The following is a 26,934-nucleotide window of genomic DNA, read 5'->3' as shown; positions in this document are numbered from 1 at the left end:
AGGGTAATAAACGGCGCATCTTCCTTAATTCATGAATTCATGCCACCTAGGGGTGTGTTTTTCTGAATTAATGTTAGTCATATGTGAGTCTGCATTTCAGGTTTTATTCCATTTTGCAGCCTCCGGGGGGTGTAACTAAATTCGGAGCAATGATTGCCGCGTTTAGCTTGTCTCAACACCTCTAGAGACAAAAAGGTTTTAGTCATTGCAGTTGCTGAGAAAGCCTTTACTGTTGTGTTCGGGGGTGAAACGCAGTACAAATGTGCACCGTTCTCACTGCAGCTCCTACTGTAACAGTCAGGCCTTTTAGATAGTGGCATAGTGTCTGAGAGAATAGACAAAAAGCAGCCACCAAACTCGAGGAGAAATGTTTAAGATGTGTAATGTAAGTAAAGTCTTCTCTCCCAGAAGCGTGTGTTTTTTGCCAGTAGCTGTTTGGATCACTTGGGCGTGCCGAACAGAATAGTCATACTGAATATCAGTGTCATAATTCTGAGTGGTTTAAGTAATAGTCTCCTCAGAGGGCAAATGCATCGTTTCAAAATTACTTCTCTTTGTTTTTTTCCTCTCTAATCTTCTACTGAAACATAGATGACTCAGTAACTTTAAAAAACCTGAATAACTCGACATACTGACTGATGGCCTCTGTCCTCATCTACTTGTTTAATTTCCTTCGCCATTCTTGAGTCTTACCCATTATCCTTTTTAATTTCACTCTGAGCCATGTGGCTCGTCCTCCTCGATTAGAGACTCGCGTGCTTTGCTCTAAGCTAGAGCTTTTACGGCCTTTGATGAAGCACAGTGATTTCCCGCAGGAGTAAATAAACAAGAGGTGAAGCGTGAGTTAATGACAACATATTTTTTTCATCATTTTTATTTATTTAAGGTTTCTCTCCTGATCTGTCTTTAGTTTTTTTTTTCTTTATTTTTCTCTTCAGTTAAGATGAGATGGTTTCAAGTCAAAGTTTACGCCTCTCAAAACATTTGGTGGCCACGGCGACTCTCAGCATCGCTTTGTGCAGTACATCGTTGCTGAACTGCAAATGAACTGCTTCACATGGCGGTTTTGTTGACTGCTCGGTGTACTTTCCAGTACAAGCCAGTTTGTTCAGTATCTTTACACTTTTGTATGTGGCTCAAACCTCAAACTAGCGACTCCTGGACGACCGCTTCATCTCCGTAAAGGATTGTGGTTGACATCCAGTGGTCAACCACAATCCTTTAAGCTGCCACAACATGTGTGTAGCATCAGAGCAAGCTGTTTAGACTTTACATTCATATGGTGATCAGTGAGAAACGTTATTACCTGCCAATCAGAGCACTCCTTCAGAGATGAATGGACTTATGGTGCATGAGGTGGTATTTTTCCAAGCTGGTTAGGAGTATTTTGAATGAAGGGAGGCGATGAAACCCTCTCAAAGATGGATGGACATCGCTGTGATAAGCGTCAGACATTATCATTGGATCCATTAATAAAGCAATAAGAATATCCCACAGCACAAACGCGCAGTCACCTGCCGTCGTGGCAACGTCAGACGAGGTTTGTTGGGTCACGCTGTAGCCCCTTTTTAAACAACTGTTTCCTAGAAAACACCTTGCTAAAAGTATGGCATCTTCTGGCAGGCAGAGAGATGGAAGAACTTGTTCTTTGTGGGGAGTGCTCCAAATATAGGGGCAGCCAATTTTACCAAGTAGAACTGGTGTGCACCAGTCTGCTTGGCAGGTGCGGCTAGTCTTTGTTAGGTTGCTTGAGAGCTCGTGACAGATTATTTGTTCTCTTTGGAAGTTTGATATATTGTTTGAAACCAATTATTTGTTCTCCAAAATCACTTATTTCCTCTCTTGGCTGGATCACAAGAGTTGAATAGATGCAGGAAACACTCAGGTCTAAACAGCAGACTTGTTATGTTTGGAGAAAAAAAAAGAAGCTTTTTTTTCTTTTTTTTTTTTGGTATTTCCTTTTATTAGTGTGAATAACAAGCTGGTGTTTACAGTGGCTGACACTGGGACTCTGCTGTCCTCCATACCTACTCCCTATGCTTCCTCTTTCAAATGTTTGTCAGCTAACTTTTCCATTGTTTTTGAACCACTTGAACTCACAGACCAGGCTGGGCCTGTTTCCTGCACTCAGTGAATGGACCATGAAAGAATAGATAATTATGGTGTTCACATGAGAATTTGAAAGACTCCACTTCTAGACGGTGTTTGATGAACCAGATTTGAAGGTCAGCTCAATGTGAGAATGTCCACGTTGCTATGCCAACAGCGCGGAAATCTGAGCGTGATCTTTCATGTAGAATCGGTTGATGAAGACAGCTGACATAACATTTCGGCAGGAAAGAGATGAGTGCATAGGGTGGAAAATGGCCTTTTGCTTCAGTGCTCGGAGAGTGGTGAAGTTGATCTGAGCCAAAAGGGGCTCTCGCTATTGTCCACCACCTGATGGGGAACAAAGCAGACTCTAACTCACCAATATCCGATATATGTGAAATGCTTCCCGACCACAGGCAATCCGGACAAACAATCCTTTTTTTTTTTTTTTCATTCTATATATAGCGGTCTTCTCAGATAACTACGGTGTAGCCTCATGGTCCCATTAACCCCGTGTCATGTCAGCACTGTGCAGGCGAGGATCTTTTTATTCTTCACAGCCCATACAGATTTGAACTATGTCACATGAGGCGTGACCTGGAAAACAAACATGTTGAGAACCCGAGGCACCCTGGACTCCAATTTCTCCAACCTGATAGGAACCTCTCCTGACATTGTACTGCATATTAGTCTTTTTTTTTATCTTTTTATTGTTACCTTGAGATTTTCCAGAGTCAAGTCTCAGAAGGCCTTAGTGATGACATGTGTCTGGTATAAAGTGTCAGCGGTGTACTGATGAGGTTTTTGATATGCATTAGTTAAGTTAACTGGATATTTTTGAAAAGCGTTAAAGACTTTTGACCTCTGGGGTGTTTCTTTTGAAATAAAAAAGAGACGGTGTCAAAATTTTGAGTGTTTTGTCTCTTTAGCCAGTCGGTCTGCAGAAACCTGTGAACCTGTGTGGGATTTTCACTGCTCTGCGGTAATATTAAGAGGCCCCGTCTAAGGGGCCACGCTAATATACAGACCCAGCTTAAACGCACTGGGATGGACCTGACCTTGAGGGCTTAAGGGATCCTGATCCCCATCATACTGCATACCATGCAATCCATGGCTCTTTTCTAAGGAGACGTTTTTTTGTGTTAATTTTTTTCTTCTTCTTGACTTTTTTAAATCAAGATCGCAGTGAAGCGTTGAATATACGTTTCCGATTCGTGCATCGTTGTCGGATCAGTCTCGACCCAGTGATGGGACAGACTTTACTTTTTCCTTACTTGATACAGACCCAGCAGTTGTGTCTCAGTCTCACACTGGGCACCCACTTGTGTGTGTGGTGGCTTTGACGGGGGAGAGGGGTTGGAAGGAATTTGTCATGTTGGCTTTTGGAGTATCAAGAGGGCGTTTCTCATTTCCTTTGGCTGAACCTGGGTGATGTTTATTGTGACTGTATTCTGGAGATGAGCAGCAATCTCCCACACAGCAGCCAACTGTTCCACTAAGCAGGCCAGTACTACACTGCACTGTCATCATTAACTGCTCAATGTGGTGGAGGCACTGAGAGACTCCGATCTTAAACCGATTTCATGCTTTGTTACACCATATGTGAAATCCACTGCTTTGTCATGGATATACAAACAGAAATTTTCAAATGAGAGCTCATAACCAAATGGATCATGTATACACATTTTATCTGGCTATTCCTCAGCCACTTGCTGCTTTGGAACTACATTCATAATCTTGATTTAGAGTTTGGCTCGGAGGAGTAAAACCCCTCGGAATGTTAATTTTTCTTTTTTTCTTTTTCTTTTTTAACCATCAGTGCTGCGTTGAGATGATTTAGAGGCTTCTCTGAGATTCACCTGATACACTTTCACCCCCATAACCAACTGGGTGGAGGCTGTGCTGGACAGTGTTTCATCTGACACTATCAAGGATGGAAAAAGGGCAAATCAATAGCCTCTCTCAGAGGAGCAGTAAGACCTGGATTTTCAGAGCCTGCCTTCTTGGGTTGAGAACTCTGTGTTTTGTTTGCAGATGGCAAATCCTTATTTGGTTGAAACCGTCGTTTTCTTTTCATTGGGAAGATTGTTCTGCTGCTATTAATATAGTCGAGTATACCGTAGCAGCCCATAATGTGTTTTAGAAGGTTAGAAACCAAATATCCCCCACAATTGGCCGCTTTAGCTGCTGCTGTGTTTTTACTATTGTCCAGCAACGTAAGACTAAGAATAATTCCAAAGTAAACAAGCACAACCAGGGTAAACCTCGAGTTTATGTTATACAGTTTAACTCTAAGGGCTCAAAATGCACACCAGCTTGTGAACAACCGTATATATCAATTGAAGGCACCAAAGCTCAGCCACATAACATCAATTACATGTGGAATTCAGGGCATTCAGCTGAGTGTTTTCCTGCATAACAAGATAGCAGAACTTGTCCTTTTCTGTTTAAATATTAGAGCATTCTTTCCATGCTTCCCTCCACTGATGACCTGCAGGATTGGGAGTGCTGTGGGAAAACTCCCAGGCGGGTGCCAGCTAAACAGTATGAAATGCGGATATGCTATGTTTGTCTGCTACTAAGTCCGTTTTTTTTTTTTGGGAACATATTTTATCTTGTATAGTTAGATTTGGGTACATCCTGCTTTCAAATCCTGCATAAATGGCTCTTATATTTACAGGTAATGAAACAGACTTTAAAGATGGAATGCAGGACAGTCTCCATATTTTTTTTCTTGAGTGACGGGTAGATTAATTTCAGAAGTCTTTCTTTTTGACTGACCATTTTTATTTCCCTTTCCCCTAGGGGCCCTAAAGAGAGGATTCCAGGAATCTTGCCATGTTTAAGGCAGTGCTGAAGAAGAATAGAGATGGAGGCAAAGGGAGCAAAAAGGATTCAGGTTTGTGCAACATCAGAAAGAAAAAGCAGATAGGTTGCCAGGAAATGGATACTCCAAACCCTCAGGCTTAGAGACTGATCCCACCTTCTGTGTTTAAAATTTTCATTCTTGACTAAGCCTGATAAAGTGTTTTTCATGGGCACTGTGCATGCTAAGGATTCCGAATTTGAACGCATGAAATAAGTCTAATTGAGTAAGAGAAGAGCGAGAAAAAACACTGAAGTTTGCTCTTGTCAAACAAAAGGAAATGGATTTGGGAAAGAATTTGTTTTATTTACATCTTTGTTTCATCCTATCCTGCAAAGGTCCATTTGAAGCATCTCATGCAGTACACACAGTTTAGTTCAGAATTATATGGACACACAGCTGCGCAATATATCAAAAGTATATTGCAATGCCGATAAGGTGCATTAACACTTGCACTCTATGTAGAGGAAGTTTTGCAGCTAATCAGCATGTATAATGCAGGAGTGGAATGCAACCCTTATTGATGCACCTGAGATTAGCACCATAGACTGAAGTAGTTGTTTATATATCACAATCATACAGCCCTAATGAATGCAATTAATGTGGGCTTAATGTGCAGAGTCTCACCTATTAATTTGAGGATATTCCCACCGAAGGGTCTTTATCATGTAGTTACTCATCAGCTCAAATGTGATTAGACAAATTAACATAACCATTGGTTAAATTCGTTGTAAGGCCTTTACTGCAGTTATGTTGTTTCCTGTTGGTTTTTCTGCCTCAGCAAGTGAAATGCATAGAGACTAGTTTGAGATCACATCAAAAGTAAACACTAGTGTCCCAGTGAAACTGGAAGCCACGCATACCCAAGCCAGATAATGTTGTTTGGTTTAGATCACGAGCCCTTCTAGACCTCCTCTATATTCTTTAGGACTCCAAACATTAGTCCCATGTTATGACCATCTTTTTAGTTTCTTACGTCATCATTTAGAACAAGGAGGGGATGAGAAATGCTTTATGTGGGTGTGTGTGCCAGTATGTGTTAGTGAGAGCTAGTGTATGGCTTTTGTCGTCATAATAAATTGGGCAGAAAACAATATGAGGGCTGTCGCAGAGGTTTGTCTACTCAGTAAGCGGCTTACATTCACCTTCTCTAGGACCTTTTGAATTAGCAGTTAGTTTCATAAAAGATCATCTCGTAACTCGTGTTCCACCACAGTCCCAAATTTCTTATGAGGACAAGCCACAGAGAAGCGCAGCAAAGGGCACAAATCCAACTTGAAGTCGAAGGCTTTTTGCAGCGGTTGCGTAGCAAATATTAACCCACTGCAGCCTTTGTTATGTCTCAAACACTGCGATGAGAATGGTCCATCCTTCCGTCTTTTATCTATAATTACATCTGGCGGTAAAGTATGATTATTATGTCATGACAGATGTTTTCCAACATGACTAATCATGAGTCACCCTTAACACCACATTGTAGACAAGTCCCGTATTCATGTAACGGCTCCTCCAGTGATCATTTCTGCTTATGCTGCCTCTACCAGCCTTGACTTGCTTCACCACATCAGTGGTTGTTTGAGCAGTCTGATTCAGCGGCCGGTGTATACACTGGATACATGTCTCATAGCACTGCCGTCTCTACCTTTTTGTCTCAATGTTTTTGTTTGACTCGACAGTCGGTGTTGAAATTAGAAGGGGAAGGAGTCTGCCTTGTTTTACACACTGCACTACATCACCTCCATTGCTCTCGAGTAAGGAGCCGGAGTAAGAAATGACTATTAAAGGCTTTGTATATATAACTTTTTATGAAGCTGTTGCAACCTGGCTCACATGAATCACTTGATAACGCAGCTTCCCTGTTACCTCAACACACACACACACACACACACACACACACACATCTATCCTTAAACGCAAGAGGATCTGTAGACGTGAAGGCTGGGGTGAGTTTTATGGCGGGATACAGCTCCTTTACCCCAACCTCACTTTTCCCAGTTGGACCCCATTCATCAAGTCAAAGCAGCTCCCCGTCCTTTTCTCATGGTGAGACAATAAAATCTGGACCCTCCTCTCTGTTGTTTAGGGTGCTTAAGACAGATGAAAGGTCACAGCGATTCAGCACTGAGCAGTGCTCGCTTTACCCCACTGTTCATGCACGGGGTGTTTTATCTTGACCGCATCTCTCTCTCTCTCTTTTCAGGCTTGAGCAGTTTATTTATTTAGACTCATATAAGTTGATAAGTTTTATATTAAGCAGTTCCCCCACCCTATATTTAATTGTCTGCCATAACCGAGGAATTTCAGGTTCTTCCTGTCACAAATGAAGATAGTGGCACAGAACGCCTGATAAGGAAGGCTGTGTTAACCACACAGGGTACAATGACTGATCTCTGAGACAAGATGGGAGCATATTGCACATAAAATATTAACCGAACCCTCTACGCTGCAGGATTGAAGATTTCATTTGGATTCAAAAGTTTTTACTGAAGAGATTTCGGTTGAAATGAGATGTTCGATGCCATTTAGTTAGTAGCCCTCCTCATTATATGCCCTGCAGTTTCTTGACTTTCTCCAATACTATTTTATTTTATTACATCATCAGTGAGATTCTTTTAGGCACTGCATACGAGCTCGTTTGCAAAAATTAGGTCCCCCCCCCCCCCCCCCCCCCCCCCCCCCCCCCCCCCCATATCGATAAGAATAGTGTTTGTTTGTCAAGGCTGCTGTGTTGTTTCCTAAAGAATTCTTAGATACCAGACCACACAGTCTCTCTCTTTGCTTCAGAAGGACGCAAACTTCATGAAAATCTGCTCAGCAATATGTAGTGGAAATAAGTGGGAGGAAAAACCTTGATAATGCTATAATTGTAAGATAGCTCAGCAGATGTTGCCCATGGCTTGGTGGCTGTGGACTGGAGGCAACTTAAAAATGGTCAAGGAAACTTTGCCCCTTTGCCAGATACCACTACAGGCATTAGCTCTCCTTTGGGATCTCACCATTGCCAAGCCCACAAAAACACACAGTTTGCTAATTTAGTCTTGTGCTCCTCCTAGATCTTTCCTCCCCTCTTGCCTCTCTTAAAGTCCTTTTTGCAAAGAATCTGTTAAGAATTGACCGTTTTTAGCTTTATCTTTTTAACATGCTATCCTCTGTTATTCTGTTCACTGGAGCAACGGTACAATAAAAGCTGGAACCGAATGGATGTTGAGGAATTCGCACGCATAAATGCGGTTAACAAAGTCTGATGTAATCGGTTTGTCAACATTGACATTTTTGAACACGAAGTGTCTTAGAATGGAATGAATTTGATCACGGGCCAATAGATGTTAAACTATGCCAAATGCCTTTGATGGTTGTATGATTCTGCATTTTCCCACCGAGATTTAGTCATCCTTCTGGCAAAGTAGCCCTGAGGCCCCCCCCTCGCAGAAGTCCCACGCACACCCTTTGAAGCCCGGCAGTCTTGAGTGAAGTGTCTGGACATGAAGTGTTGCTGTTGCCCTGGGAGTGCTTTCAATTAGTTCATCATGTGACCAACAGAAATCACCTTTTCGATTCGGCTTTGATTGCCTTTTTTTCCCTTCTTTCTTTGTTTCTTTTTCCTTCTAGTGTTAATACGTGTGACTTTGTGGGCCTGCTAATGCCTCTGAAGGCTTTCCAACATTATGCTTCCTGCTAAATGAGTGCGGCTGCTTGTAGCAGCTGCCAGACATTTGTCTGTCTGTTGTGGGTGATGCACTGTTAATCACACTAGCATGCGTTGTCGCGCTCGCTTTAAGGCCGATAACAGTTTCAGCTGTTAAGTCCTCCAACTCCCCAGCACACACACACACACAAACACCACCAGTTGGCAGGGTTCCTCTCAGGTTGTTGGCTGTACGGAGCCACACACACACACACCTGTCTTTACAGGGTACACAACTCCTTTTGTTGACCTGAAAGCATTGTTTGGACAGATTACTGTGGAAGGACTCTTAGGCTGATCGTTTTCATTTCATTAGATTTTTGCTAACCACTGACAGGTTCACACATGGGTTTTTTTAAACAATGATGATGCGCAGACTTGCACAAGATTGTGAAGAATCCCTTCGATTGGCTGGCAGAATTTGTAAGTCTCTGATGTTATGTCGGTTCCAAATTCAGTGCAGCCTAATTTCATTTGAAAAATGAAGAAGGCGTTCAGTGACGTAGGGGATCGGTGCACAAAGTGATGGGAACAGCGAGAGCCTCCTTTAGCGCTCTGTTGCCTCAGCTGTGGTCAGGAATGGTGCACGCCGTCTCTTGCAGTTTCCCTGAGCTTCTCGGATGTTTTGACACAAAACAGTGGTATGTTGCTGCAGGTCGGACGTCAACAAATTGGTTACAAAATCAGATTTTTTTTTCCTTTCCTTTTTAAATTTTAGATGCCATTTAAAAGACGATGTCGGCTCAAACTGTAAGAGAGCTGATGGTAAAGTTAATAAATCTGAGGCCGCGGCTCGAGGTTTGTTCATTCTTTAATATTGAAATGCAGTGTGGTGCATATTTTATGGTAATCTGTGTTTTACATATTTCCTCTCTATGGTAGAAAGGAGAACTGCTGACACTGCAGAGATTCCTTTGCTGTCTGTAGTCTTTCTCCTTCAGCTGCCTCAACAGCATTTTTCACTGTTATGGGAGGACTTTCCTCTATAAACAAGATCCACAGGTGGCAAAGCAGTTATTTGTCCAAACAAAAAAAAAAAGCTCCAGATGAACCGGTGAACTCTTATCTTGCTGTTCGATTAAACTCATTTGTTTGTATGTTATGGATGTGGACATTAATAAAGATCTCTCACACTGTCACTGGTCTCAGGGCCTAACTGCTTATAAGTCTAACTCTGCTCAGTGAACTGTTGGCTGGCGGCCTCTTTTCTATCCATATCTACTGTCTAATAGCTACTGCAGCCATTTTGAGACATGCTACCTCTTGTTCTGTGCCTTCCAGACAAATTTCACTTTTTAGAGTAACAACAACAGAGAAAGTGCTCAGGCGATGAGTCGCAGTCTTTACATGCTTTGATTAAAACATCTTTATTAGCTTAGATTTGGTTTCTCCTACATACATGTGCGCATACACAGAAACGGAGGGAAGATGTGTCAGATCGTGATATCTTCTGCTCAGACTAAAACCACTGCCTCCTGTATCATCATCTTCCTTTTGGAAAGCACCTCAGAGTGAAGAATAACTCCTGCAGCTATGAGGCTCTGGTCTACCTTTTGTGTCACAGTTGAGATTTTAAAATGGTAAATACTCTGTGACATAAAAGTTCTTCCATCACCTCCGCAAACACCTTAGGGTTAAAATTAAATTAGCATTCATTCAGCGGCCTTTTTTCTTTCTTTCTCTCTTGGAATAAAACTCTATTAACAATTTCTCTGTGAAATGCTGGCTCATGTTTGCTCTCTTTTGCTCGCAGCCATGTTTATATAGATTTTCATGTCCAGACAGTTATGGTAGGACTTATAAAGGTGGAGAAAGAATGCACCTGATTTACAAAGGAGACCATTCAGTGCACAGACCTACATGGCTATCAAAGCACTGCGCAGCCAGCAGGCAACGATTAGCAGGGCGTAGCTCAAACCACATCTTTCACTTGCACACATTCATGCAAACACATGCGCACACAGATGCACACACACCCACAAACCTCAGGTGTATCCACATTAGACACACCCTGTCATTCCTACTGAGAAGCAAAAAAAAAAAGAAAAGCAGTGAACCTGGCTGGCCTGTCTCGCCGTTTCTTTTTTGCTGGAACTTTAACAACACATACTTGGCCCTAGCTATTTTCACTCTATATGATTTAAGGCTTCTAAGAATGACGGCAATGGGACTAATGATTTTATTATATTCTAAGCATATAATATAAGCGATTATAACGAGTAAAAAGGTCATTTGCATAACAACGGAGTTCTCACAAGTTGAATATAGGGCCTGTTGTGCACTCATGGGCACATTTAAGACGTATAACCTTTTGAGTTCCACTTGTTTGGTGGTTAAAACTGTTTTCATACTTGAGCACTGGAGACTTTACACGCATTTGCACTTCACAGTGAGGGCAGTTTTGCAGCATAGCTGGAAGATGACACGAATATCAGCAGAAAGCGGTGTTTAGCAGCAACTCCAACCAGAAAGCACCATCACTGACTCTCAGATAAGTCTTTAGTTCTGTATTGACTCATGGGCAGTTTTTAGGACTATTTTAATTGGGTTGGGAATATTGCGTTTCATGCTCTCATGTGGAGCTTGACCGGAACACATGTGCGTAAAAGATTCTCGCCTGCGAGGCTAAATGTCTTTGCTAAGGGTCTGCTGGGTTGTTTGTCTCGAAACTGTTTTTCAAGTCATACTGTTTGAAGTGAAGAGAGTTTATTATAAAAATAGTGCTGTAGATAATTCAGTAACCGATTGACACTGACGCTCCTATCCGACATCAGAAAGGTATTTGGGGAGCGAGTTACCGACACTAGCTGTCAGTCCAACATGCAGTGAATTGTGCTTAATGGGTAAACTTGACACTGCTTATGTTACCCCGACAGGAATTTTGAAGAATGCTACCATGGATCCCAGTTGCCCGCGGTCGGCTGTAGCTGTCGCCACCCTCCATTACTCTGATTTGCCTCCCATAAACTTAGCATCAATGGCGCCTGTGACCCTGGAGGTGTACTTACTGCCATAAACTAGAAATTAAACAAAGCCTAGCGGACTTCATGGAAGCAGGGCGTGATGTAAGCTACAGCGTTGCAAAGATACCGGCTTTCCCACCAGCTTCCCCTCCGTTACCCCTCACACCTCGCCGTATTGTTTTTGCCACATCAAAGAGGAAAAAGCATTTTTATCAGCTAACATACCTGGGTGCTTTAGATGGTCTTTGAAGGGGTGATGGTGGCTGTCATGGCAGTTCATTGGCTGGAGAGGTCAGCAGGCCACAGGTTTTTCTAATTACAAAACGACCTTCAAGGGCAGACGCATTCCTTCTGTCTGATCCCCCCCCCCGCCATTATGCTTTTATACCTTTAACAAACTTTGTCTATGATTTAAATGAGCACTTTAAGTGTCCCTCTTTATTTAGAAGAGACTGCGACTGCCATGTCATACATTGAATTGTTGCTTTTCATTACCTAACCATACTTAGGTTCACATTGGAATTTTTTTTTTGTTTTTCCCCATCTTCTAACATCGCCATGGAGACTGTTCACTGCTGTCACACTGTCTGACTCTTAGTCTGGAGCTTGGAGCCCCTGTCTCTCATCTTAGTCCTGATTTCCTCTCTTTTGCTTTTCTTCATTTTTACTTTTTTTTTTTTGTTGTGCCTGCAGAATGTCTTGCCATCCTTAGCTCAGGCAGGTTTGAGAAGGCCTGAACTAATGACCCCAACTCCTTTGTGCCCAGCCTCAAAAGAACAGGGCATAGTGCAGATTGCAGAGGAGCGCCTCGCTTAGTTTAAGTGAGCTATTTTGAGAACAGTTTTTAGGTTAAAAAGTTTTGAAAGTTTGCTAACTCTTAAACAGGTGGGTTTGAGCATAGAAAACATGTTTTAAGACTCAGAAAAGATGCCTTTTTGGTTTGAGAGGAGGATGGTATGCCTTTTTGGTCTTATAAAATAAGTTCCTGCCCTCCCACACCTGATTGATTCAGTTCACACAGATTTACCATCAACCAAGATTTTCAGCGTTGGTGCAAAGCTGCGAGCTTTTCCCTGATTCATGTTTACTTTTGGGATTAGCTTCTTTTGAGGAATGGGGCCGTCGGCCTTTGTACTACATCCTTGTCCATTTAACTTTACTGAACAGGCTGCTGTCCAGAGGTTAGTGATGTTCTCATGACCTCACCTGGCCCCAGAGGGGGCTCTGCCTAATGGTCTGTGCTAATGGCAATCCAAATCTGTCATTAAATGACATCTCCATGGCAACATAGGACCACAGACCACATTGTGCTGGGAATCTGGGAATAAAGCTTACTTTTTTACCTTAAAGCTGCTTTAGTCATAACTAACAGATAACCCTCAGAAATTGCATACATTTTGGGGAATAGCCTGAAAAAAAAAAAGAACAAATGAGCCTCCGTTTTGTGGCACAGTGGCCCCAGAACTGTGCTCGCTATATTAAAATGATTGATCACAACACAAGCATGTGTCCTTGGTCGTCCGTCTGTCCTCAGACTTTAACAGCTGTGTTCATGACTTGTAGAGGACAGTGTTGTTATTAACCCCGTTTAAAACCCCATGCGAGCATTTTTATGGTTTTACTGTAGCGGCGTTAATGCATCCGTGGCCCCTTTACGGTCCAGATCAAACCTTTTATAATTGAATCAATCAAGCGTCCATATTCTTTGACTTTTGAGCAAAGACACTACGAGAGAATCATGTGAGAACAGCTACCAAAAAACGATGGACTGTGATGCTGTGTGCCATTATGTTAGGCCTTCTTTGTAAGCCTTACATATAGAATATGAATCCTTTAGCCAGGCTACTAAGAACTATCAGCATCTCACTTCCTTTGTTCACCAAAAGGCTCAGATTATTAGTTTGTATGGGTTCAAAGTTATATTTCACCTTGTTATCTCTTCACATCAATTATGCTCGGGTAGGCCAAACAGGTCCCATGCATTTTTTTTGGGTATTGTTCTCATAGTTAGAAGGGTGTGATTACAATCTGCCTCACTTGATATCATGAAGCATACAGTATTTCTCATCTGTCTGTCCCTTTATTGGCCTTCCTATGGCTCCCTTGTCACACATCTTAAGATAAAGCATGGTTAAGTCTCAGTCAGGCTCATAGTTTTTTTTTTTCCCCATATCCCCTTAAATTGCCAATTTATGAAGAGGAATGGGAAATGTCATGGTGCCTGGCTAGTGCTACCCTTCACCACCTCCTCCTTCTCTTCTACTTCTTATTCCCAAGACACACACACACACACACACACACAGAGTCCTCTTTGCCAGTCAGTCTCCCCCTGGGGCCATTGGGGGAGGCATTCCAGAGCTCAGACCTCTGCAGAGCTGTGCATCAGAGGGAAAAAGAGATGGACACATCTTGGTGCTCCTAGATTCGGTACGCGGTGCTGTCTTTTTAGTTTTATGCCAAAAAAGAATCTGCTAATTTGTTTTCATTACCAAGCAAGTATGAATATGTGTTGTGAAGGTCTCAGAGCTACAGAAGGGCTCTTGTTTCTAACAAGCTAAAACTAAATACGCTGTCAGGGACGCTGTCTGGAACGCCAGCACAGAGGGAGTGTTTGCAGATTCTTAACACACTTAAGCACACACACATAAGGAAGAGATATCATATTGGCTGCCCTTTGCTTCTTATGTGCTTGATTTTTAAAAAAAAAAAAAAAAAATTGCCCCAGAAGTGAGGCACGTTAGAGAAATGTTAAAAAAAAAAAAAAGACATTGTATACAGTTTGCTTTGTCATTTATTACTTTATTACATCAGTTTGAGTTTTGCAGGCTTGTGTCCAACTGCCAGGTACGGTATTTCGGCTGTTTTTATGGCTACCGCCAGCTGAGTAAAGTGGTCTGAAATTGAAAAATGCATCATGGGAAAAGAACTGAAGTGTCCATTGCATGGCCTTGCTTTTCCAAGTTATGTTTCAGCATATCTGGTGAATTTGAACTAGATAGATATTCAGTGTATTGGAATTTAGTCCTTGATCATTATAGATAACTTACACCCTCCCCCCTGCCCTGTATTCTTTGTCTGCGTCTCTCTCCTCTCTGTGGGTTGTTGTGTGTTAACCATGACAGCTTTTGTCAGACTGTCCCTCTGCTCTCGGAAATACACAGGGAATCCTCATTGGCAATCAGTCTAGCGAAAGAATTCTCCCCCTTTGGTGGTTTGTCCTATGGTCGTCGTGCTTTGTGTTATGATTGAAAGAATCTGCATTAATTATAGTCTCTCTTTGGACCCTAATGCTTAGTGGCAAGCTAATGTGACGTAAATGTGCATGGAAAGAATTCAGAATTGAAACTTACTACTAATACTGTTTGTATTTTATTTGCTTTAGCCATGTATTTTGCATTATAAACAATATTCCTACTAGCATGGCCTATTTTAGAGTCTTTATCGGGGGGGTCATTGCATTCCTACAGAGGCAGTGACCGATCACATTCCTCTCCACAGCTTTACTTTAGGAGAGAAAAACGGTGTCCAGATTTAGACCCGTGAAAGACCTTTAGTTTTTTAGTGTGTTTAGTGTAATAATTTTTCCACTTAACCATAGTAAATTCTCTGCAGGAGTACAATTCCCCCCCGTTTCGTCGACAGATTGCAACAGAAACATTTAATGCTTAAACTGATTCTTGTTTAAAGTATGATTTATTTCTTTTGCATGACGCTATCGTCACTAATCCTTCAGCTGATGGTTTTTAATTTCCGTTTTTCTTTTAAAGATTTGATGAAACACACAGTTTTTCTATCTCCTCTGGCATTGATGCAGATGTATGAGTGCAGTGGAACCATCGGTTTGAATGAACATTTAAGGATGACTCACGTTGCCCCTCTCAAAGAATTGATTTGTGCTTTAATAGATATTCTTCTAAATCGGTGCCTTGAAATAATATTGAGCTGTTTCATGGTTTGGGTGTCCTCTCGGGCTCTGGACCTTTTTGCTTTGATGAGGAGGAAAGAGCATGCAAGGGACTGTAATCATTTTTACATCATCCAGGGCCAGTGCTGTATAATTAGAAAGGGCTGATTTCCTCGACCACAGCAGGGGCTGAAATTGCAGGCCTGCCCCAACCAGGGTTTTGGAAAGTAGCTGAAATAGAACTGGCAAGTTTCTGTCCTTGTGTCCGTTTATGTATTATAGTATCGGTCAGATGGCAGCGCAGTCACCATGACACACTGCTGCCTGTTCACCAGCACTTGGATGACAAGCTTTTATGTGGCGCCTCATGTTTTCAGAACCAGCTACCAAAATTACAACTTGATCTCTTTAACATGCAGTGTGGCTTAAATCTGTATCGGCCGCAACCTTCTGTGACTGCAGCAAGTTAACGGCCTGCTGGCAGTTGTTAACGTATAGCTGTGTAGTCTCGGTTCAAATGGACCTATGACACAGGAGTGCGCACTGCGCTGCAGCATCATCACCCAAATAATAACAATGCTACCTTTTTCATTTTGTCTGATCAAAGCCAATTGCTAAAAGCTATGGCTCAGAATTGCTATGAAAAGGTGGACGGGGCGCATTTCAGGGTTATGTTTTCTCGATTGTGTCATAAGGCATTCAAGAGGCATCTATGCTTTTGTTTTATTCATGAAATAAAGTGATTTCAGAAAAGATAACAAAAGGCTGTGTTGGGTTTATGGTCAGTGGACTTAAAGTCCTTTTCTATGAAAACTGATAGATGACTTGTGCTTTATGCTTACTTTTCAAAGAAATGTAATGACTTTCTTTGTATGATGTCTTTTCACATCGAAAACACAATCAAACGTGCACAAACTCAGCCTTTTTTAGCAGACCCATAGAGATGTCCCTCGGTGTACATGCGGTACGTTCCAGTCGGGTCAAGGTGACGGCAGGTCTTGCCCTTTCTGGCTCTCTCACAGGTTTTTCCATGTCTGCAGACGTGCAGAGGTGTCACTGGAACCTCTCTCCTTCCTGTTGCGGCATTCCTCTTTGTTTAGAAGCCGTTTAAACACAAGACAGCTTTGTGTCCACTTTGGTGCAGAAAATGGGTTTCTGCTTCTGATTAGCGAGAGCAGAGGGGTGCTAAAAGTAGCTTTAAAGCATTCAGGGGTTTCTACAAACCTTTGAGCTGCAGGCAGGAGCCTAAACTAATTTGCTGAAGTCCTGAAAATGGGACCGAAGCTAATTCCTGTTTCTGTGGTCCACCACAGCTACAGCTACGGCTCAGCTCGGTCTGCTGATGTCTGCTCTGTGTTACTTGTTAGGTAATGCACATAATCATGAGGCTAATATTTTATACATTTTAATTTGTGGGAGTGATGAGTGAGCAAGTTCTATCCTGCAGAATAGATTACCACGCTGCGAGCCAGCATAACCGCCGCGCTGGTCTCTCCATCGAAGGTTAATTTTCAGTAAAGCACTTTTTTTCCATCCCCCCCCCACCCCATCTTGAGAGAAAACTAGTCAGCAGGTAAAGTAATTTGCAATTTTTTTGGCATGCGTAGGGACTTTGGGGAAACATTTCTGCAAACGCAACAAAATACTGTATTTTGACAGGAGGGAGACAAAAGTGTGGGAAATCTGTCAACCACGATGGGAACTGGGTGGCATCAGAAAAAGCAGTGACACCATAAATGGGCTCATGTTGTCAGCCAGCACTTTTCTTTACAAACTGGATTATATGCAACAGAACAACTTTTGTCTTGAATCCTTTCAGATGGTCTTTTAACTAAAAGATACAAAAAAAGTGCACGTTTCCCTGCTTGCATCAAGATTACAGATGGTATAGGAGGAGTGGGTTTAAGATTACCATCAGGCTTGTGTTTTAAACCACAAAGGGCTGCTCCTCTGACGCGGAATACAGTTGGTCTTGGATCCATCAATCAGTTCCCATCACTAAGCACATTTACATGACACTAGAAACCCCGAATTATTGTGTTAGTCCAACCAAAACCAGACTTTTAGAATACATTTAAACCTCCTGGTCTGACTGAAATTGTATGAAACTGAGCTAATAAACACAGATGATGCGGTCAGGGTTCCAATCCCCCCCTGCTTGTAAACGCTCGACAATATTTGAAAGGACCTGTGATTCAAAGCACCATCATTTTAGCATGATTTGGTAAAACGGCAGTGAAAGTTTTTATGGATACAGCCGAACTACCAGTGGAGCTGCTCTCATTCACATCTTTTTCTGTGCCTTTTGTCAAGACATTTCTTTTTAGGACTATGTGTCAACTCTCAGTAGCCTAAACCTTTTCCAGACTGGCCGAGCACCAATAAAGTCCAGATTATGTAACTGCAGCGTTATCTGACAAAGTCACCACTCGAGATGTTTTGTGCAATGTGATGTCACAGAAAACTTGAGCTCTTTCTCACACACTCGGTTTCACTACCGTGTGTGTGTGTGTGCAACGGGACGGGGACGGCGGTCAAATGAAACGACCAAGTTGAGCCGTAACTGTAGCTCGACTCAACTGTGCGTTTCATCGTGCTGACTCACTGAATGAAGCAAACTGTGTGAGAAGGGAAATGGTATAAACGGAGAGGTGAAATGCACCTTTTTTTTGTGTGTGTGTTTTACCATGACATACTGAAAATACCACCAAAGAACAGCCAGGCAGTGTATTTAGTGCATTACAGAGTATATCTCTACTTAATGGCCAATGACGGTCTTATTTGCTCCACTAACTTGATGTCCTTCTCATGTGTCCCAGAGGCATGGGAAATGCTCACAGGTCCATGACCCCAGGTTTAAATACACATCAAACAGCCTTGTTTTTCCCAGACCCAGGTCTAGCAGTCCTCCTTGTTTGTGTCCACAGCAACCTATTAAAGGACTTATCTGTCTCTTTCTGGCAGCTGGTTCATTTGAGTTCATCAATTGTGATGTCACCAAATGACTCTAGTTATATATTTTGCACGCAGCTTGAATGTCATAGCTACCAAAATTAGCTCTGACATGCACTTTTTTTTGTCTTTTCTTTTTAGTTTCCATGTTAATTTGTTTTTATTTGTCTTGCACTTACTAAAACAATTTCCAAAAGCATCAGTCACCCTCAAAGTGGTTTCATAATGTTGACATTAGAACTGGAAGGCATGGCATTCAATTATCGTGCAGGCTGTGGTGAAAAATCTAAAATGAGCATGACTCTCCGTTGAGTGGACAGTGGGAGTCATCCCTACACGGCGAATCTGGGAGATCTTGTCTCTTTAAAGCCACAGTTTAGTACCGGTTAGTTTCAGAGAGTACTGGCACACAGTGTGTGTGTGTGTGTGTGTGTGTGTGTGTGTGCTTCCAGGAAGATTTTAAGAGCTTCATGTATGAGTTTAGTTGGGGACCTCAGAACGGATTCTCTGCTTTTTATTTTATTTTATTTTTTTAAGATGATTATCATCAGATTATAACCTTCAGCATGCACTGGGGTTTGCAGCAGAGTGCGAATAGGTGGAAGGTGGAGCCTCGAATTTTTTTTAGACATTGCCTAAAGGAGCTGTTGATCAATCAAAGTTTCACTTGCCTGCTTACAACACGAATGTAACTGCATAGATATCTGCAAGAAATGATCTGAGACCACGCCGCTTTTTACAGAAATGCACTTTTAGCCGTACTCGACAAGCTGATTTCTCTGCAGGTCTGTGCCACCTTCCTGTGAATCGAGGCCGCGTCGGTGTCAAAATATATAGATGTAAAAGCTTTTATGTTGGTGTGTGAAATTAGAAAGTTGATCGGACAACTTGGGCATATTTTTAAAAAAAAATTTTTATATATATGCGCTTAAAACTTCCATTCTGTCTGAACCAAGATGACCTCTGCCGCAAAGAAGATTGTCGAAGGTTTCCACAGTGGTTTTCCATTATAAACATTCAGAGTCGGGACGGTCGTAAAGGGAAATTATTCGGTACATTTATTCAGTTGCATCGGCTTCCAAGTCATCCTCATTGACCTGAAGTTCAAAGAAAAGGGTTTTGCACTCTGGTAAAAATGGTTTTTAAATGGGGAAATTGTATCTAAATCCGATCATTTCTCATGTTGGTTGTCTCATTGCACAGAATGCCATCGCTGTTGGTAGAATCGCTTCAATCATCATCACTGTGGTTAAAGAGTTTCAGAGTAATTAAAAAGAATTTTCCAGTTGGGGGACTTAAAGGCTCGTGCCCACATTCTGATAGTTTTACTGTCCCAATGAAGCTGAATTTAAATGTCTTACCATTTATAGCTCAAAGGTCAACCTTTTTTTCTTCTGTACAGCGTCTTAAAATGAAGTCCCAAAGAAATGTGAGCAGCAATAAAGGGAAAAGTGATGCAAAGACTCAAGTTAAATTGGAGTTTTTCTTAACTGAAGATGGGTTTGGAGTCACTGGCTTATTGGTTATGGAGTCTATGTAATGCTTAAGAAATGTATTGAATCCAGCTGTCACACCTGCAACTCTGGATCCTGAAAGAGAGCACATGAGCTTAGACAAGGATTTCTACATGCCCCATGTGAAACTGCACCGAGATATGAAGCAGACCACCGACTGTTGATAATGCACAAGGTTTTATTGAACTGCACTGCTTGTGTTTTTTAGTGTATCTAACTATCAGTAAAGAACTCTTATCAGATATCAGAACGTATGCCCCCTGCCTGGAAGTTGGCTTTATTTATTTTTTTTCTTTATTTGGTGTGAGGTAACTGTGATTCTCCCCAACAGGTGATGTTCACAGCCATTGTGCTCAAAGAAGATTCCCACCTGAGGGGAACCCCCCGTCCCAGGGTCCAGGCAGCGGTCACCCTAACGCACAAGATGATGTTTTCAGGCTGGGTTTTTCCAAGGGAGTGTCAATGTCTCTCCCTTCGTCGCCTCTTCTGCCGCGGCAGTCCTACATGATGCCCTTGCGCTCCAACAAAAGATCACCAGGTACTTTCTTTTTTTATAAGTTTGGCTTACGTGCTGCTTTTCAATCTTTTTCAGACCTCTCACTCCAATTAGAGCTAATCATTCTAACACTTTTGCCCGCATTGTTTTCAAATAATAAGAGATGTGTTTATTTTATGCTGCTTGATATTTTTCAACTGTTGTCAGAATACATCGTTACCCCAATTCTTTCATTGGAAGCCCGAGAACAAGCTGGAGAAATATAGAGTATAGAGTAACACGACCGAGTATAATTAGCCAGTTATTAGTGACATGAACAGGCCAGCCACCGCCCACGTGATGCTGTTGGGATGTGACAAACAACGTGTGTGTGAGTGTTGTTTCAGGCGTGTATCTAACATAACAGACCTATCTGACACGATCTAGAAGCTTCGTCTGTCCCAGTTATTTAGTCTAGTTATGCCCTCTTAAAGTCTTGGACCATTCAAGGACATACATTGTGTAGTATGAGCAGAGTAGACGAGTGCAAAAAAAGGAACATAGATTGTTCAGTGAAATACAGAGTATGAGTACATAATGTCTGAGAACAAATCCGATTCTAACAACCTATTCGATAGAAGTGGAGAATCCCCGTCATATTTTGTAGCAAGGCGTCTCATGTCTTGTGTTTGCTTCGTGTTTGTTGGGGCACACGCTACAGTTTGCTGCAAGCAATTGGGTTAATCCAGTCGCATAATGACAGCTTTATTTGACTTATTGGGCCACTACAGAAGTGATCACTACCTTCAAGTATGTTTTTAGAACTGCTTAACATTGGACAGCCCTCCAGATTATTGCTCTCAGTCCTAAAATACTGCTGGTGCAGCGTCTAACTCAGTCCTCTCTGAAACATGTCCAGCAGTTATGACTAATTGTCTCTTTTGGAAATGTAAAAGTCCCAGTGACGTGAGTTATATATCGTCTTGACAGTTAGCACATTCTGGATCCCGCCGGAGCGTGGGCTCGGTCTACTTACAGCGGGTTGTTTCTGTCACATCACCCTTGTATTTGATCACCTTGTGTTGAAGAAGAGGTCTCCTCAACTGCACCATGTGTTTACATTTCGCTGGTTGGTAATGGGCGTGTGTTTACACTGGATCCGAGTCCTCCAGGGCTACTTCTATCCGACATGTTGAGAACATTGCCACCATCTGTGGACTGCTTCAAAGCAAAGAATACCTTTTTGTGGCTGAACTTGTTTCAACCTGAATCTTTGTACTCTGGAGACTTGGCACAGAGAAGAGAAATCCTTTAAGTGGTCAGTGTGCCTGCCCCTCTCCCCACTCACATGTGGCACTCATCTGTGGGCTATTAGATGAGCATTGTTTAGAGTGGTTACAGCTTTGATCTGTTTAGTGTTAGGATGGCTTGATGTGAAGTTGATAGCGTGGTTTAATCCTCATACAAACCTGTGCCTTTGCTTTTACATTTACTTTGAACTCCTAACTCAAAATGTAGGGTAATCTTGTTTGATTTTTATCATATTCTGCTAGATGGAAAGGTTATATATATGCGGATTTATCATTTCTCGAGCCCTTGTGAGTGTTTTATCACCAAATTACTCTCAAAGCTTTTTTTGTTTGCCTGAAATTGTGATGCAGAAAATTGCATATAAAGAAAAATAGATAAGAAGACGAGTATAGTTAATATTTGCCAAAGGAAAATTGTTCAGTTCACTTGTAGTAGGCAATGGCTAAACAGAATAAATAAAGTGCCGATGAAATGTTCATACAGACATGAAGGGAGAAGGGGAGAGATGAAGAGATGAGGCAAGGTTTGTGAAGGTGAAAAGGACCCTGGGGACAGAGGAAGGGGAGCACTCATTAAAGACACATTCCCCCGCGGGGTGCTCTGAGGCATGGAAAAAAGGACAAAATGGACTGGCAAGATAGTATGAAGGGCTGGGGGAGGGTCCGCAGGCTCTCCTTCACTGTCCTCACAGGTAACTGTGAAATCCCGCAGGGGGAGAGTTCACACCTCCAGTTAATAAACACATGCTGCAGGAAATGTCTCGGCTCTGTGACGAAAGCAACATGCCTTCTAATGCTGTGTTTCTTGTTGAGCCAAATAGCTGTCACGCAATACTTTAGTTAAAAAAAAAGAAATATAGCATATCTTTGTTTAACATAAGTTGCGTTGTTGTTTCATTTGAAACAAAATGGCCACTGACACAGGTTTGTTTGGTTTTGCAGGAAGGATGGAATTATTTCAACACAAACACGGGTGAAATTTATAAGGGTACTGACCTTTAGCGACTGGTTCCATTAACCCTTTAAGGCCCGAGGCACGTACACACTCATCTATGGCGTTAAGTGTTAATGGGCTCAAGAAGAACCAGCGCATTGTTGCATCCTTCACACAGATGGGGAGAGGTTAACTTTCAAACAAAGAAAGGTGATTTTACAAATTTTTATTGACGCATTGGCAATAAAAGACACAATACCTGTTGTTACAGAATGACTTAGATTTATTTTGCTGGCTGCCTTTCGGTGAAAACAAAGTATCTTCAAACATCAACTCTCTTTCCGCTGACAAAACAGTTTCTAGATGATTTATTGAGTTTCTGACAACAAAAAGCGTTGAATACCAAAGGAATACCTATGAAAAATTGAAGAGTTCCTGTCAGTCCTGTTAGCTGTTGTGTAGTAAGGTCCTCAAGTCATACTACACACATGTATGTGGTACCTATAGTTTATCCCTTGGTGTATTACACCTCTTTGATCTCCTTCTCATCCAGCCATGAGGTCTCTTAGGGGAAGTGGTTGTACAGAATGCAAAAGCATTTTGCGCCTGGCCTTCATTTCCTAACACATTAGATAATCTGTTGCAGTGTGGAAGGCTCCAACTTAGCGGTTGTTCTTTTCATGAAAACTTCACAGGGGACAACAGGAAAACATTGAGTTAATTAGGAGTGTGACGGATGCCTGAGCCGCAAAGTCTGGTGGCGGCTTTGATCAGCTCAGCCCAGAGCTCGACCATGAAACACAGCAGCCTGACATGTGTTGAACAGCACCTTCATATTACTGTCTGTTTACAGGCCCCCGGAAGGACCCCCCCTCCCCCTCTGAATGTACCTCCATTCTTGCCATTGGATGTCAAAGATTTATCTAAAGCTACAAACCTCTTTTGTTAGTAGCTGGAGCATAGTTGATGACTCGGTAAAGGAGGTTTTCGTGTCCCTTTCAGCAGCAGTTAGAAACTCAGCGTCCCACTTCTTGATAGTCTCCTGGGCATGTCCACAGTGACCTCCACTGGTTGTAATGGGTTATTGTGCATCTGGGATTGCAAGAATCTGCCCCCTGTGCTGCAGTGCTCAGCGAGCTGAAAGGAAGACTTGTTAAATAGGCTAAGGTTTGCCACAACTTTGTGTGAACGACACTTATAATATTTAGTTGATTAGATGGTGTTCGTAGCGGTTTTACACTTGCTTTGAAGGACGTTGGATGCAAAGTTGTCTCTGATACTGCTGTTGTGTACATTTGATGCGTGTCCTTCCTGTCGTTGGCTTCATTTTCTGCTTCTATGCCAACATGCGTGGGGTCATAAAATGGCAATTCATAATATTTTATTGCTGTCACAGGCAGTGTGTCATTTTAATAGCTTTTTTTCCCTATGCAGTGGCGACAGAGACAGACCAGTCTCTCATGGGCTGCTGTGTATATCAAAACAGGTTGATTGGTTTTTGCTTTGATGTGAGTGTTGTCTTTTGTGGGTTCAAGGGATGATCCATTTATTGATCAGCCCAGCAGGTCTGCACATCGCCAACAGAGCACGGTTCACTATTTTGACAGGATTTCTCTATCAAGAAAGGCCGAGAGAATCTTCTTTTTCTTTCTATGTTAACTGGTCAGCTGATCACTTTACAGTGCTGTTTTTTGCAGGGTAAATTTTTTCTTATGGGTTTCAGTACCGTAAATTGGATGTCATGGCCTCTTTGTTGCTTACTTCTACTTTATTGCTGTGTGTCTGTTTTAGTTTTGGTTGATGTCTCATGATGGTGATTTTAGGGCAGCGCTTACCTTTAGCTTTCGCTGTGAGCACTACAGACCGCAAAAATCATTCTGAAGCTACATCTTCTTCAGAAAATGTCAAATACCACAGATGTGAGGTAAGTCGGTTCAACCAGTCGTGAAACAACCATCAACGACACGTGCAAGTATCTAGTGGTCGTATGGGATGATTTAATAACAAATGATACTGGAATGATAACCTAAACTGGTGAATTAGTGTTGATCCATCATTTTTATCTTCTACATAAGTACAGTTTGTGCTGCTGTGCAGTCAAGAAGATACAAACTCCTATCAAAGCCAGTTTTAGCCCCTTTGAGGTGAGCTCCCCTGAAATCCTCTTTGGGGCTTTGACAGTAACCAGACAACCCTCGGGGAATATCGATGCCTTTTCTAAGAGCTGTGCTGTAAAAGACCTTGTGAGGCTGCGGATACTCTTTGAAAGGTCCCTCTGATGAGCACCCTGTGAAAACTGTCCAGTTCTCCACTTCACTGCACTCCTCTCCACTCCAACTTTGGTTTCTTATCACACAAAATCCTCCCGTAATGAAATCTCAAAGTCTCGTGTTGCCTCAGACACGAGCGCTGAGTAAACTGTCATTGCCTCTTCATTCATCATCTGAGAGAGAGATCTGTGAGATAGTCATTCTGATTAAGGATGTATCTACAGCTGGTGGTAATAACCCAGGCTGTGAATCGGAAACGAATTTGCATTTGTAATTTAGGTTAACAAAGCACCATGATGATAATGCTTTTTTGGTGCATATATCGATGGGATCAGGTGGATTCAGTGAGAGCTGCCTGCCACGGTTGTCACGCAGCACCAGAATACCAATGTCATCTAGTATTTTCTGCCTTATGATTTACATGTTCATTGTTGAGTTGAGCTCATTGCCACATTTTGGAGCAGAAAGACGACTTTTGTGAGACGGCGTTCATTCGCCATGACTGCACAAAGAGTACACACTGTCTCATTGATAATTTGAAATGTGAAGAAGTCAGAGTCCATCTTGAAGAATGCTGGGAAAGCTCCTTGATCACTTCCTAACCATGAACAATCCTGCCTTTCACTGGTTCTGGCTGCACTTTGTAAGTTGTTGGTGATAGGTACTCAACTGCTTGGTATGTGTATGCATGTGTGCATGTGCCTGCTGACTGATAGCTTGCTGGTTATGGATGCCTAACTCTGACAGTGAATTCCAGCGAGTCCTCTGCTGTCACAGCTCTCTGGCTGCTTTACCCCAGAGAGATTCTTTTCCTCTGTTTTTCTTCCTTAATCCATTTTTTCCCCCTGCAGGCCACTATTTACTTGCTTTTCATGCCATTTCTTTAACATACATTTCCATACATGCTTGTATTCAAACACTGCTTTCACTGAAGGTGAGCAGCGGAATTTTTATTGAGTCTTTTTTGGTGTTGCTAACAATGCTACTGGCCGTTATCCCAGTTTATTTATTTTTTCTTGTCCCTTTGTCAAACATGATTTACTCCATGCAGTGGTCTGCAAGCTTTTCCTTGATCTAGTTATGTTTCCTGCTTTTTGAAGGACCCAAAAATGAAGCCGCTCTTCATTAAGTATATTCATAATAAGTTGGGCTTTGGGTGGTAAATTACTTTATGGCTTTTGAATGTATTGTAGTTGTGGGTATTTGAACAATTTGATGTTTCTCCTTTGAAAAATTGCATTATTTCCTCTTTGTCTTTTCACACTTTGGGAAATGAATATATAAGATGTATGTAATACTTGCACTAATTAATGCATGTGATTGGAATTGCGTTCTGCATTGGCAGCAAAGGTGTGATGAATGTAAGAGAGCGCGTCTCATTTCTGCCCATCACTCATCGTCCTTCAAGGGTTTTATATCTGACGCTTCCATTTCTGTGACCTTTTCACGCCTGTTATTAACTGGAATTGCTTATTCGTCAGTGCCTCCATCTTGAAGTGCAGAACGGTAATGGCACCCTGTTGAATTTTAAAATGAGAAGAAATCCCTCAGAGCTCTGTCTGCCACTGGGACATCAGAGTTCCGCCAGAAGACCTTTTACCTTTTCTCCGTCTCATTGGCCCAAAATTACCCCGACAGTCGGTCAAATGTTTGTGATTTAAAGTGTGGATCCTCTTTTTCTCTTTGCAGTTTGTGTAAACTGAATATGAACTGAAGCATATGGTTGAGATTACTCAAATTATGCCCCCTGTTGTTTTTAGATGAAATACAGGTAGTGGAAAATATTAAGTAGTTTGCTTTTTGTGGCAGATATTTACCTGAACTAAGCGTGTCTCACATACAGCCCTCTATGTCTCTGTAGTCCCACATTAATTGGAGCCATGTGACTCCTGGCTAATAGGTTGTGCCTGATCAACATCATATAAATGGAGATCTTCAGGACACTCTTTGACTTTGTCCACCAAATAACG

At 42.1% G+C, this 26,934-nt stretch overlaps 1 protein-coding gene across 4 annotated transcripts in view; it reads left to right on the top strand.

The window, feature by feature from the left end:
* tanc1b (tetratricopeptide repeat, ankyrin repeat and coiled-coil containing 1b) overlaps positions 1 to 26,934 on the top strand; it is an 81,440-nt gene that overhangs the window by 4,387 nt on the left and 50,119 nt on the right. For all 4 annotated transcript variants that reach the window (XR_011917960.1, XM_072397123.1, XM_072397122.1 and 1 more), the window contains exons 2-3: positions 4,897 to 4,990; positions 20,307 to 20,513. Coding sequence is in view for 3 of the 4 variants with exons in the window: in XM_072397123.1 (XP_072253224.1) it covers positions 4,930 to 4,990; positions 20,307 to 20,513 (268 nt within the window). In the remaining variant the exon portion in view is untranslated. The remainder of the gene's footprint in view (positions 1 to 4,896; positions 4,991 to 20,306; positions 20,514 to 26,934) is intronic.

The sequence above is a fragment of the Leuresthes tenuis genome, unplaced genomic scaffold, assembly GCF_036924035.1.
Source record: "Leuresthes tenuis unplaced genomic scaffold, fLeuTen1.0.hap1 SCAF_12, whole genome shotgun sequence".
NCBI classification, from domain to species: domain Eukaryota; kingdom Metazoa; phylum Chordata; class Actinopteri; order Atheriniformes; family Atherinopsidae; genus Leuresthes; species Leuresthes tenuis.
The sequence above is the reverse complement of the archived record's forward strand: the minus strand, read 5'-3'. Positions and strand labels throughout refer to the sequence as shown.